Source organism: Emydura macquarii, unplaced genomic scaffold (genome assembly GCF_026122565.2).
Source record: "Emydura macquarii macquarii isolate MOO-44397 ecotype Brisbane River unplaced genomic scaffold, CSIRO-AGI_Emac_v2 contig_2676, whole genome shotgun sequence".
In the NCBI taxonomy this organism is placed as follows: domain Eukaryota; kingdom Metazoa; phylum Chordata; order Testudines; family Chelidae; genus Emydura; species Emydura macquarii.
This window is the reverse complement of record NW_027132813.1, coordinates 31729191-31743532: the sequence shown is the minus strand read 5'-3', so window position 1 is coordinate 31743532 and position 14342 is coordinate 31729191. Positions and strand designations below refer to the sequence as shown.

At 40.2% G+C, this 14342-nt stretch overlaps 1 protein-coding gene across 2 annotated transcripts in view; it reads left to right on the top strand.

Annotated features, from left to right (window-relative positions):
- Positions 1-14342, top strand: part of PSME4 (proteasome activator subunit 4) — a 158882-nt gene that overhangs the window by 120360 nt on the left and 24180 nt on the right. For both annotated transcript variants that reach the window (XM_067565144.1, XM_067565143.1), the window contains 7 exons: positions 3339-3392; positions 4231-4360; positions 8042-8123; positions 9589-9742; positions 11574-11643; positions 13166-13291; positions 13929-14081. In XM_067565144.1, the coding sequence (XP_067421245.1) occupies positions 3339-3392; positions 4231-4360; positions 8042-8123; positions 9589-9742; positions 11574-11643; positions 13166-13291; positions 13929-14081 (769 nt within the window). The remainder of the gene's footprint in view (positions 1-3338; positions 3393-4230; positions 4361-8041; positions 8124-9588; positions 9743-11573; positions 11644-13165; positions 13292-13928; positions 14082-14342) is intronic.

Sequence of the window (14342 nt, the reverse complement as noted above, 5' to 3'; positions counted from 1 at the left end):
ATGGCCTTACTGCATCCCAGTCCAATTGGAATATCAAGAGATACTATGTGAGGAAGAGAGACACAAAAGTGGAGGTTGTGGTCCTCTTATCTCAGAAGTGGGCTAAATGGCCTCCTTTATGCTCTCTCCCAGCCACTGAGAGTAAAGATGGTAAAGCAGATTGTGAAGGCATAAGGCCACAGTGATTATAACTGCTGTCTCATTAACTCTCAGGTCTTGGTTCTCAAACCTGATTTAAATGTAACTGGAACCTCTCAAACTTCATAGACAAACAAAACAGAGTGCAACATGGGGATGATTCTGAATCAAAATCCAGTGCTGCCTAACCCATCAGCTGGGAAGAAATTAGTGATAAACACCCTCCTAGCATCTTGGAGGAGAATCACAGATGATGTTTATATATCACTTGAGGTTTAGATGTTGGTGCTCCAAGAGATGAACATCAGGGAAAAGTCCGCTAAAGCTAAGGATATTTTGGTATTTTTACAAGAAAGCCTGACCCTGGGGCACAAAGACTAGTGAGCAACTTCAGGCATATCTCCTCACCAACACGTAACAGATGGCTGAGGACCACTATCAGTCCTCAGTCAAAACGCAGATTCCTGTCATGATCATGAGCTACAAATCCTAATAAAACTGCTTTTCATCTTCACAGTTGATAGATCTTTTCCTCCTTTCTCTAAAAGTATTCTGCCTCCTTGCCCCATCCTGGTCCCAAGGGAGTTTTGTAGCTTGATATGCTCTCAATGAAGTCTCAGTTATACACTTTATCAAACATGGTACTTCTGTGAGCTAACCTGGCCTCTGTTCCCAAGATAATAGCAATCTTCCTCATATAATACGAAGTGGTATTGTTGTCCTGGATGAAGCCAAACATCCTAAGGAAGTAAAATTAATAAATTAGAGGTTAAACAGAGCCTACAGAGGAATAAAGGTTTATATAGCAGAGGCATTCAGAGCCTGAGGTACAACTCCTCATTGCTCTTTCCACAGAATGAGTGTTATATGGTAATGATTTTTTGGACAGAGAGATCGCACACATCTTTTGAGAAGGTTTATACAAAATTACTATGGGGCCTTCCACCTACATTTTCTCAAACTTAGTTGACATCCTTATCCTTGCTGAGGCAGCATTTGGTGGAAGAGTGTTATAGAACAGGGTTCCCCAATAACCGTTATGTTCCTCTTCAATCCTACTTGAGTAAATTGAATCCTCCCTCCCTAGCGATGACTTACTGTTTTCTACATCCCACTTGGAAGATTGGCTGACATGGAGGGAACTGAGAGAGTGAAAATTTGGTCTTAACTGTGAATTTTCATTCTAGGATGCTCTATGTTAGACAGTCTGACCCTTCCTTGGAAGGGATTGAATTATGTCCAATTTTTTTTTCTGACAAGGAGAGCTGTAGAATAGAAATTCACAGGTAAGACAAGATTTTCCATGATTTGAAAGAGGGAGAAAGACTTGATTTCTTGATATGGAAAAAGTAGCTGGGTTGGAGAAAGGCTTCAACAAAACTGGTTAAGCACAGAGAACTCTGAATGAGTGAGATAGGTGGCATAAATTTTTCATTAAAAATGCTAGAAGATTATTAATTGGAAAAAAGGAGTTGTAAAATGCAGGCACATAAGAAAAGAAAACAGTTATAGGGCCCATTTCTCCTAGGTTCAAGGGAAAAGTGGCTGTTAGGGAGTTGGTTACAATTCTTGATTCTGCATTGGACCAGCATTTGGCATTAACCAGGGCCTCAGACCCTGGTCCACTCCCATTGCATCCTGTACTTCCCCCCAGCATGACTTTAAGTCAAGGTTGGTGTCTGGCAAAGGCAGTTCCTCATTAGAGTTTACACACCAGCAGAAAGTTCCCCTCTACATGGGGAATTGTCCACTAGCCATTTACAGCCAGAATCTGGCCACTTTGTGCTTTCCAAGTATTGCGAAGTGGCCAGACAATACTGAAGAATCTAAAGTAGAGCAGTTTTTCATCACCTTTTATTGACATGGCAAAGCATAGTATATGTCTAGCCAGATTATAAAGCAAATATATAAAAAAAATAAGGCTCTGTGCTCCTGATTTTTCTCTCATATACCATGTTTAGGCAGGAAACTCTGCTGACCATCTTGGAGTTACTCCTGGTTTTTATTGGTATAAGTGAGGATGAAGCAGAACCTGTGAACTTGTCACAGTAATGTCAAAATCTGAGACTTGAATATGTTGATGATATGCAACTTTATCTAATTAGAGAGAGACCTACTGGTGCACTCTAGGGAAACTGTAACCTGATTTCCACACCTCTAAAACATAGTGTGGAAAATGCCACTCAACTGTGCAAACAAGCTGCCTTTTAAGGCCTTCTCTGGATGAGAATTTAAAATTACTATGTTGGATCATGTTAGTTAGCTTACTCTAACACATAAAACTCTAGTCAAGACAAGGCAAGTTATAAACTTAAACTCAACCAACTTAGCATATGCTAAAGTATAGCTTGCCATGTCTTGACTTGAGTTTTTGAGGGTTTTAATCAGTGAGCTGATTTAGGGTATTTCTACATTAGAAACATAAGTTGACCTCTATTAGGTCGATTTTCAGCCACTGCAGTAATTACTGCGGTGGTGCATGTCCATACTACCCTACTTGGGTTGGTGGTGCTCGTCTTTCCCAGGAGCACTTCCACCGACCTAAGAAGGGCAGTGTGGGGAGCCCCACAGGCTCCTGGTGGGCTGTCTCCTCCCCCTCCACTCCCTGTTCCCACTGGGAGCAGGGGAAGCTGCTCCAGGCTTCTCGCTTCCACATTTCCCACTGGGAACAGGGAGAAGCCACCTGGGGCTTCTTGGCTACTCCCACCTGCTCCTGGCCTGGAGCCAGACAGTCTTGTCAATTTCACAGCTCTTGCTGTGAGATTGACAAGACAGCCAACAGTGGATATAAGGTCACCCTAACTACACTGACATAATTAGGTTGATGTAACATGCCTTACGTCGACCTAACTGTGTAGTGTAGACCAGCCCTAACATGATCCAACCTCACCCCTTGAAATTCTAGTCTAGACAAAGCCACAGTGTATAGGAACCACTGTCATGTTCCTCCCTTGACTCAACAGCGATTATTTCCCCTCCACGCCTTCCCGCCCAAAAAATTAACATGACACATACACAGCCTCTGCAGTGTTAATTTAATTACCAGACGTGTGTACTATTTATATTTGTTGTGAGAATGAAGAGAAAATATAATGCCTTACTTTGTTTCTGTAGATTCTTTTAAACACTTCTCTCCATGATGTCTAATTGTTGACAGTACCCTTCAGGTCTGTGTACTCATTTTACTTTTGTTCTTTCAGAAACTATGAAAATTTGGTCAACACACTGTTAGATTGTGTGAATCAAAGAAATCTGTAAGTTTGCTTTTCTCTGTGAACTTTTTTTTTTGTGCTACTTTTTCTGAATTAAAAAAATGCACAGTAAAATAGATAGCTTAGATGATTGGAAATAACATATGCAACCTTTCCCGTACAGGACTGGTTAAAATGCAGTTTAGATCAGAAGTGATCAAAAAGTTCTGCTGTCTGACATCTCTTACATGAAACTTATTTGTCTGTGATCTACTTCTGATGGACAAGAATCAACATCAGTTGGCATGGATATATGGATAGAAGGGCCATTTGTAGGGTTGTTCAGCTCTCTCCCGATTGAACAGGGAAGCATCAGGGCAGTATGAGGAATCTTGCATTGCTGCCATCTATTCTATACCTGTACTATAGGTGAATGTAGCTTTGTAATAATTGGTAGTTGCTATTTTCAGTATCTCTATTCCTAACAAATTCTGAGTACAATTTTTGTTTAGCACATAGATGGCAATGAAGTGCAATTAGCTTTAAATTACGGTTAACAAGGTAATTTATTTTTAAAATACTACCAGCCAAGTAAAGATATGTAGGGTCTAACTCTCAGTTACGTTAAGGTTATTTTACACCAGTCTAACAGTGTAAAGAGCCTTTAAATGGGTGCAGTTTGCACCCCTTCAAGGCTCCTTTCTCTGCCAGAGTGATGTACAGGGGCCTTCTTTTAATGAAACTCAGGCCCATGTACTGCAGTTGTGGAATAGAATGTTAGTTTTATGATAGTTAGAAACATCTGCAGGGTTTTTTGCTTTTTGATATATTTTTATAACCTTATTTGTGCTATAGTGTTACATGCAGCACTCCACTATTCATTGTGTATTTTGTTTTTCAGCCCCTGGAAGTTTGAACACATAGGCATTGGCTTTCTGTCTCTCCTCCTGAGAGATGATAGGGTGCTGCCAGTCCGTGCCATAAGATTCTTTGTGCAGTGTCTCAACCACGATGCAATAGTGGTTCGCAAGGTAAAGATGGCAAACTGATTGATTGAAATTTCTCTCACTTTTCAAATCCCTGATCAAATGTTGTTTGAGGCTTCAGTTAGGGATCAGGGCCATGTTTACACATACAACAGTCCCTCCCCCAGAGAGCATACAATCTTGGGACTCCTGTGACAATGGCAACTAATCTGAAAGCTTTTAGATGAGCAAAAATTTGTACTATTCATTTTATTTATTTCATACTTTATTTATCATTATACTATTCATTTTATTTATCCTGCTTGTCGGTGAAACTGGGAAACACTTTCAGCATGTGGGGGTAGGGAGAAAGGAAACTAGATAGGCGGATTGGTGTTATGGCATGCCATGTGACAGAGTCAGGTTTAATTCTGTGTCTCAAGTTCTCTGTGATGACAGGGCTGAGATGGCTGTAGAGGCAGTAATCTCATCTGCTGGGGTGACTAAGACCTTGTCTACACTAGAGAGTTACAAGTTACAGCAATAATCAAAAAGCGCTATAATTACAACGCAGCACTCATTGTGTCGCTGAAGCGCATTTCTAGCATCGACAGAGAGAGCAGTGCGCTGTGGGCAGCTGTGCAGCTCGCCACCTACTGCCGCTAGGAGTTGTGGGAAGGTGGAGAGGATTGCAGTGCATCATGGATGTGGGCTCAACATCTCATGATGCAGTGATTTCTGTCCTGTCATTCCATGGGTTTCCGACTGCGTTTCACAGCATTTTTCAGTGGCTCCTGTTTCCTGTGTGCTCGTCATCTCAATCTGAAAGGAGTCTTGGAAATGTGTGTGAAATAGTGGATGGCTTTGCAGTGATGGGATTCCCTAATTGTTGCAGGGCAATAGATTGCATGCATATCCCAATTTTGGCCCTGGATCATCTTGCAACAGAGTACATCACTAGAAAGGGGTACTTCTCTGTGGTACTATAGGTGCTTGTGGATTACCGTGTGTGTTTCACTGACATCAACGTGGGTTGTCAGGAAAGCTGCATGACACACGCATCTTCAGGAACTGTACAGAAAAATGCAAGCAGGGCCTTTCTTTCCAGACCAAAAGATTCCACTGGGGGATGTTGAAGTGCCCATAGTGATCCTGGGAGACCCAGCCTACCCTTTACTACCATGGCTCATGAAGTCTTATACAGGCAACCTGGATAGCACCAAGGAGCACTTCAATAACAAGTTGAGCAGGCACCTAATGACAGTTGAATATGCGTTTGGCAAATTAAAAGCTAGCTGGTGATACCTCTATGGCATGTTAGATCTCAATGAGGAAAATATTCCTATGATTATAGCCACCTACAGTGTGCCCCATAATATTTGTGAAGGTAAGGGTGATAAGTTTCCATCTGGGTGGAGCATATAGGTGGATCACCTTGAGGCTGACTATGAACAACAAGATGTCAGGGCTATTAGAGGGGCCATTCGAATCAGGGAGGCCTTGAGGAACAATTTTGACAATGAGCACCAATAAGGTGTCTTTGTAAACAGCACTGTGCCATGCTGTATCTGCTAGCCAGCTTGCACTGTATATCAATGTGAGCTGCAACCACCGTGTGCAAGAGACAAATAAAGACTGCTAATCTTTCACAGAGAATGTCTTCATTAAATAACAATTATTCGCAACACACATAAAAGCTGGGCTTGAGGGGAAAAAGCAGTGAGGTGCAGAGTGCACTATGACAGCTGGGTGTAAGTTCAGTTATTCTGGAAGCTGTCTGAAGGGCTGGAGTGAATGGGAGTTGGGTAGGAATGCGTGAGCGGAGGTTGGGGAGGGCATGGAAAGCAGTTCTGTATTGACTGCAAGGGGGAGGGCGAGCACACACGAGTTCAGTCTGCAGCATTATGAATGACTGTTTGCTCCTCCATGGCTTTTATCGTGCACTCGTGACCTGCTATCACTCGTTCCAGGTTTACCCTCCTCTCCTGCCTATCAATTTTTTGAGTTTCGGTCACACTGTGTCTCCATGCCTTTTTTTCTTTTTTTTTCTGCCTCAGAGGACTGGAAGAGTTCTTGGAACATCTCCTCTTTGCTTTTCTGCTGTCATTTTCTTATCAACAACAGGGTGTTTGGCAAGTGTATAGGGGTTTTCCCTCAAGTGCACACCTGTAGAAACACAATGAACAATTAACAGAAACATGATTGTCAACGCACTAACAGCATTAATTCAATACTGTAAAATACACCTTTTTCACCATCCCTTGACAAGCGCATAGCTCGGCGATCACCCAGAGCATGGTGAGCAGCTTCAAACCGGGTCTCTATGCGACTCGCCTGTGAGCCGCTTTTGTCCCTGCACAAGTGATTGCTGATTGGCACAGGAAAGTTTCCTACAATTGGGGAAGAAACAAAGCAGCTCTGCTGAGGAATCTCTGGCAGAGGATTGGCGAGTACCTTCAGAAAAGTTTCCCAGAGATCTCTGTGGAAGATTCCCGTGAAATCTCAGTGTGCATTAACACACTTTTCCACTGCACTGCTTAACTGCACAGGGAATGGGAAGCACATGCAAATATCGCTAATTTTGTGCAATTCTATCCCTTCAACCAGCTGTATCATGCAACAAAGCCAAGGACAGCTGTACATCATGTAACCGAGCCGCATCAACTCAAAAAATCCGAGCTCCCCTCTCCTGCATCCTGCATGCCAGAGCTATAGGACTGGGACTGGCTCGAATCCTCTGGGATCGAGAAGAGATCCTGGCTCCCCACATCACCAAATGACCTAGTCCCCTGCTCCACATTGTCCTCCAACTTGACCTCATCCATGCTTACTTCGTCGGGGTTGAGTCCAGTGTCTACTATCTTTGGGCCCGCAGAGTTATTCACAGGTCCCTTGGTGGTGGAAGTGCCTTTGTCACCATGCATAACTTCCATCTCCTTAGTGGCAGGTTTTTGGCTCTGCACCAGAGCAACAGTTTTACTCCCTAGCCTTTTGGTACTCCAGCCATAACTCCTTGATTTTCGCGCGGCACTGCACCATGTCCCATTCATAGCCTTTCTCTGCCATGCCATGGGAAATCTGACTGTAGGTATTAAAATTCCTTCAGCTGGAGCAGAGATGAGATTGTACAGCCTTCTCTCCCCAAATGCTGATCAGATCCAGACGCTTCGGTGTGCTCCAAGCAGGAGAGCATTTGGTGCGTGGAGCCGCCATAGTCAGCTGGGAATATGTGATGTGAGCTCTCCACACCAACCAAGCAGGAAGTGGAATTTAATTCCCAGGACCTTAAAGGGGAAGGGGCGGATGGCTGCAGGCAGCAGAGTTCAAACTGATAGCCAGAGCAGTCAGAATGGGCATTGAGGGACACCCTCTGGAGGCCATTTACTGTGACATAACCAAGTGCATTGTCTACACTCAGGCTTTGTCGCTAAAAGTTTGGTGCAAAAAGCTCTATGCCTCTCGTCAAGGTGGTTTTATTTTGTCACAAAATCAGGGGAGTTGTGTTGGTGGGGGTGTGGAGGGGAATATAGTGTGTACACCACCACTGTTTTGATGCAAAAAGATGACTTGGTAGACAAAATTATGTAGTGTAGAAGAGCAATAAGTGCTATATGATAATGTTGACTGACTTCAAAGTAGTGCCATTCAGCATCCTGAGAGGATGAGTGACTGTGATATGAATGTCTAGACAAATCTTTGCACTGAAAATGTGAAATGGATAAATTAATCCTCATTCTCCTTTTTTAGATGGCTATCTCAGCTGTTGCTGGCATTCTCAAGCAGTTGAAGAGAGCCCACAGAAAGGTGTCCATCTGCCCTTATGAAGTCAGTAAGTATTTAATAAGAGATTTCAGATCCTAAATATCGAAATTTACCCTGAAATTTTCAGGAAATATATTTTCCCACCTACCTTACCAATAGAAAACACATGCTCTCTTATTATGATTTCTCTCTTTAACATGTTAAACATTTTAAGTAAATAAAATGGGTAACCTAACTAAAACATTTTTCACTTGCCTTTAAAACAAAATTAGTTCACATCTAACATGTACTTTTAGTTCATTCAGTTGGTTGTAAGGAGGGTCACATACGTATGTGTGTCTGTGTGCACATTTGGTATATAGACACAGGGCCTGATCCTTCTCCTTTTGAGAACAGTGGGAGCCTTGCAATTAACTTGAATGAGAACAGGATCAGATCTGTATATACCATTAGGTGCCTTTGTTCTCTGTTTATTCCTTTCTCTTTATATCACCCAAATTTATGTTGAACATTCTGTATAAACATATATTAAATAACATTATTTTTATACTATTTCTGTATTTGTCAGTGTGATAGATGACTTTTCTTGGTTCCTTGGGTCCGATGAACCCAAACATTCAGTTATTGTAAAGGTAAACATTTTAAACCTGAGTTCAGAAAATTCTTTCCCTCTTGTGCGTGCATGCATGCATTACATAGAGGAATAGGCAGAAAACTTCACCTGTCCCTTGAATAAGACCTCACAGGCTCGGGCCTTGTTTGTCATTTTCACTACAGTATTTCAGCCTGCTCTTTTGGCTCCTCTCAATGGTGCTTTAGAGTACACAGCTCATGTAGGAAAAATCAAATCTCTTCTTAACATTATTAGGGGTTAGTTAAGGTTGAAAATCTGTGATTTAATGGTATCTTTGTAACAAGTTTTGGTTTAAAAAATTGGTGTGCTAACAAGTTGACTCCCTACTTCAAACTACATATTTATCCCTTTCTCTGTTGCACCACCTGTTACCAAAACCTTCCCAAAAACTTGACATGGAAAATGAACTGGAAGGTGGCAGAGAAATGTAAGCAGCATTCAAAGAAGTGTTTGGAAAAAAAATGTTTGTCTTTTAAACTAAACACCCAGACAAGTTTAAAGATATTTGTCCTGTCTAGACTAGACTGCTTGATTGTGTTGTAACTGTAGTTTTTGTACCTCAAAGTTAGCAATCCTAAATCAGGACAACACTTGTTCCTAGCCGTGGAGTGTCTTTTTTTGCATTTACAATTGTGTTGGCAAACTCAACTTAATTTGCAATCGGTTAACTATAGTTAGAACACAACTAAAACTCTAGTTTAGCAGAACCTATTTGTACAAAGGTATTGTTGTTAAACTTCTGTGGCAAACGTCATCTGTTTTTACAATTTTTACAAGTGACACGCTCTTGAAATGGCTTTCTCGTGAAAAAGACATGAAATTCTAACAGTGTGGATGTGTGAACAAGTATGAGCTTGTGAACAAATTTGATATAACATTAATTCATCTTTAAAAATAGGTGGAATCCCCAAGCCTTCCAGCATTCAGGCTGGTGACCGATCTGATAACCAGTGGCTGCATTTCAATAGTGAAAGTTTACCAAAGACTAAACAAGCTTGGGAGTCATGTTGTTTTGTGGAGAAAACACACTGGGGATACTACACCTGGCCTCAGTGAGTACTATTAAATTCTAGACAATTTTGTGGGCAAAATTGTATAAGAAAAACAAAAATTTTGACTAACACAGTTGAACTTAAAGGGACACTATTTGGTCAAAAATAGTATTTTAAATTTTCTTAACTATTATTAAAACTGAAAATTTAAAAAAATCCGTTTTCCTTTTTATTTGTACTACTTATTTACTTTTTTCCTTCTCCTGGCGTGGACAACGAAAATAGTCTCCATTTCCATGTTTATTGCAAATCGGTTTCCAGCCATTTTGGTGTGGGCTTTTTGTGTGCAGTTGTGGGGGAATGTTTTTTGTTTAGCTGTTTCTGTTGGTACTGTATCTGTCGATCTTAGATTTTGTAAAAGCTTGATTTACAGTCAGTCAAATAAATAAATATTGGGGGGGCTAAATTTGTCCCAATAATACCCTTTTTAACTCTAGGTTTGAGAGCGTTTATGATAGTCACCTAATTAAGCTGATGTCACATGCTGTGAAAGTATAGGAGAAGATTACTGAAAAGCATGTATATGAAATGATTGAAATTTGAAAGGGTCAGTATGGATTCATGCTGGGAAGGAGCACAATTGTTGACATGTTTATTCTATGAATCCTCCTGAAGAAGTTCAGAAAAAAAGAGATGACAACTGAGTATAGTCTCTGTGGACTTTAAGAAGGCATACGATTATCTATTAGAGTAGAGTTTGTGACAGAGGTATGCCAGAAAGATATGTCAGTCTAATTCAGGATATGTATGATGGAGTGATTACCAAAGTCAAAACTAAATGGGGCTACAGTAGAGAATTTCCAGTAAACATTGGCCTACACTGGGGATCAGCATCAAGGCCCTTTTTATTTGTGGTTGTTGTGGATGTGATAAATGATAATATACAAGGGGAACTGCCTTGGAACATATTGTTTGCTGATGACTTAGTGATATGTGCAGAAGATTGTGAGACCTAGCAAGCCAACTTTGAACAGTGGCAACGTGGGCTTAGTGTGAACATCGGTAAGACCAAGGCTCTCATAACTGAGGGAGAAGGACTCACCATAGAGGATATTGCAGGCAGAGAGGTTAGAAGAGTGAAACAATTTAAACACCTAGGATTACTTATTGTTGATGAGTGACCTCATGATTGTTGCCCGGCATTACACTAAAGCTGTGTGGTGCAAATGGTGGGAGCTGACCCCAGTTCTCTGTGACAAAAATGTGCCAATAAAGTTTAAAGGTTAAAGTATATAAAACTGTTATTCAACCTATCTTAATGTATGTACCAAAGAGAGACTTGCCCAGCCACAAGAAAGTAAATCAGTATGCGCTCCACCATGGAAATGAAGCTGTCAGGATGGTCAAATACTTGGACACTCTACGATAGGGAACAGAACACGGTTGTAAGGGGCCTAATGTGGGTTGCTGCAATTGAAGACAAGTTTAGGAAGGCTATTACCTATTGGTATGGGCCTATCCAGTAGAGACCAGAGTGTTATATCAGTAGGATGGCTCTTGCAGTGATTGTGGATGGAAGAGGACCAAAGGGGAGACTAAAAACTCAGTGCATGGACTGGATATCAGTGGATCTCAAAGAGATCAATCTGCACAACAGCCTGGTGTGTAATCATGAGTTTTGGAAGAAGGCTATAAGTGTCACCAATCCCAAACAGTGGTGGCAAGAAAGAAGAAGGTTTCAAAAGAGTTTGATATTAGAAATTTGCTTTAGATTTTGATATTCAGGAGTCCACAAATTTAATTTGATATCAGTACACAGAATGTAGAGAATTAGCATAATTGTTTTTGTTTATTTTGGAAGCATACTAATATATATTTCCTCTATATTTAGAAATATGGTAGTTTATGCTTCTGCTGAGCAACAACCAAAACTTGGGAGGAAGAGAGAGGAGTTGGTAGAGGTAAGCATGCTGGGATTTTTTTAAGCTCTTTTGAGAGTCTGGATTGTTCTGCTTCAAGACTGTTACAGGTCATTTGTGACTCCTAAGTCATTAGAGCATTGAACAGTCATCAAGATGTTTGAAATAAGTTGTTGGCCACCTTGAATGGTTAATAGCCAGTTTTGCTGATTATAGTTGATAGTGTCAGCAAAGAGGCCAAAGTTTTTCTGAGTATGGACAGTCAATTTTCTACCCTATAGGTGGCTCTTCCAAAACAGGATTGATGCATAGTGGCAACATGGTGTGTGAAGGCCTGCATGACTGTTGCTTATGCTACTCCTGTTCTGTTGATAAACAAGATTTCAGCCACAGAGGCTCTCAGTCCGGCCCTTTCACAGTCACTACTTTTATCTGAAACTAACATTTCTTAGTCTTCCCTTACTACAGTTTGTTTTTAATTCACATTACCAAATATATATTTTTGCCAGCTGGTGCTCTATCTCTAATTTTCCTCTTTTGAGGAAGGTTAGTGAGAGTGCTAGAGCTGCCTTGAAGTACCATCACCTTGATCTTCTAGTCTGCTAGTTTTGGTGGTCGATCTCGATCTGGTGTCGAGCAAATATCAGATAGATCTAAAAATCAATTAGTTGTCTTTGATGCTACTGTCACATTGTGGTGTTTGCTGTACTTGCTGATGCTTGTACTCCAAGGAAGCTCCATCAGTCCACACAAGACTTGATTGAATTACTGATGACATTGTCATTTTATTTAGATTTTTAATATTCTACCATAGCATGTCGGTGCCTATTTAAAAAAAAAAAAAAAAGAAGTAGGGGCACCTAGAATTATGTAGTGGGTTCACTGCAGTGTGTACATTAGGAAAAAAGTACTTCTGAGACATTTTAATCCTTTCCAGTCAGACAAGACCTGGATTTGTAGAGGTGTATAAATTAGGAATATAGAATTTGACTTCCAGGTGTGTGCAATGCATGGACACAATTTTAAACATGTGAGTAACCTCCTGACCTCATTTGGACTCACATGCTTAAAGTTAGGGGTGTTCTCAAGTGCCTTACTGAATTGGAAGGAATGAAAATGAGAAATGAGTGAAATTGTGAAACCAAAATAAATGAAAAAAATATGTACTATGGAAAATTGCCATACAGGGAACCCAATTTTCAGATTAGTTGGGATACATTTTGTTTAAGAATGTGACAGTGTCACTACTTCATAGTTTCTCTAATGAGTGATTATGAAATGATGATAAAGATTTTGAAGTGATCAGGAGAGTGATCATGAGTACAGAGCTGGGGCACCGTAGTCGGCACTAAGCCAGTTGGCACTAAGAAGTTGACTTAATATGGATATGGGGAAAATGGAGACTCCATGCATGATTTTGATTCTTTACTTGACAAAAGTAGAAAAAAAGAAGAATTAGGACCTGGAAAGATTCCCTCTCCCCCTCCCCAAATGAGACTCTTATCACTGTGGTAGCTAGGCACCTTGAATCTAATCTAAGGCTTATCACTGTTTTCTTTTACAGGCAGAACAAATCATATATGATCACTTTTCTGATCCAAAATTTGTTGAGCAGTTAATAAAGTTTCTATCTTTAGAAGACAGAAAAGGAAAAGACAAATTTAATCCTCGCAGATTTTGCCTTTTCAAGGTAACTGGATTTTTATGGCTAAATTACTTACCTTTTATAGATGATTATCAAATCAATATGAAAAGCATTGCATTCAGTGACCCATACTGTCACTGTTATTAAATGTTGAGAGAAGTTATGCCCTAAGCACCACTATAACTAACTTCATTATACTCTCTTCTGAATTCTCCAAATACATTTTCCCCTAATAGTGGTGATATTCATTTGGGGCGTGTTCTGTTTTGAATATAGGAGAAACACTATCTAACTATATACTTAAACTTTAAATTTGTTTCGCAATCTCCAATGTCTCTTGTGGAGAAAATATAGTTAGGAGTAATAATACTATGTTAACATGTATAAATTTGATTAAGTAATTAAAAACTTGTGCAACTCAAAATGATGCATCATGTGTGTGTACTACCCATATTTGTATATTGTTTCTGCTACAGCAGTAGGTAGGTCCAAATTCTGAGATGTTTGGGACAATAAACAGGAAAAGGAACATTCCATACAGAATTACATTACTGTTTTTAGTGACAGTAACAGTACAAGCTGCTGCTCTTATTGGCTTAGGAATATTAATGTAAATTGCCTGCAATATAAAAGGTTAAAATATTTTAAGTGAAATATTTTTAAGTGTAATCTTATTTAACAGGGCATATTCAGAAACTTTGATGATGCCTTCTTGCCAGTTCTAAAGCCCCACTTGGAACATCTGGTAGCAGACTCTCATGAAAGTACCCAGCGATGTGTAGCTGAAATTATAGCTGGTCTGATAAGAGGCTCTAAACATTGGACATTTGAAAAGGTGTGTATGTAACATTTTGTAAGTGATCTGCAAAAGTAAAGGAATCTGTTCCAGTTGTTTAATCAGCATGTATTCATCAACTTGAATGGCCAGGTTGAAGGGCTTTCTCATACTACTTAAACACTAACTTTCAAGTGCTATCTTAAACTGCATTTCTACTCTGAAAAGTGACTCTCTAAAATGGTATTGTGGAGTCCCATGTTTATTGGGTCTCAGTGATTTCCATATTAAATATGCTCAGTATGCAAGAAAATTGATTTT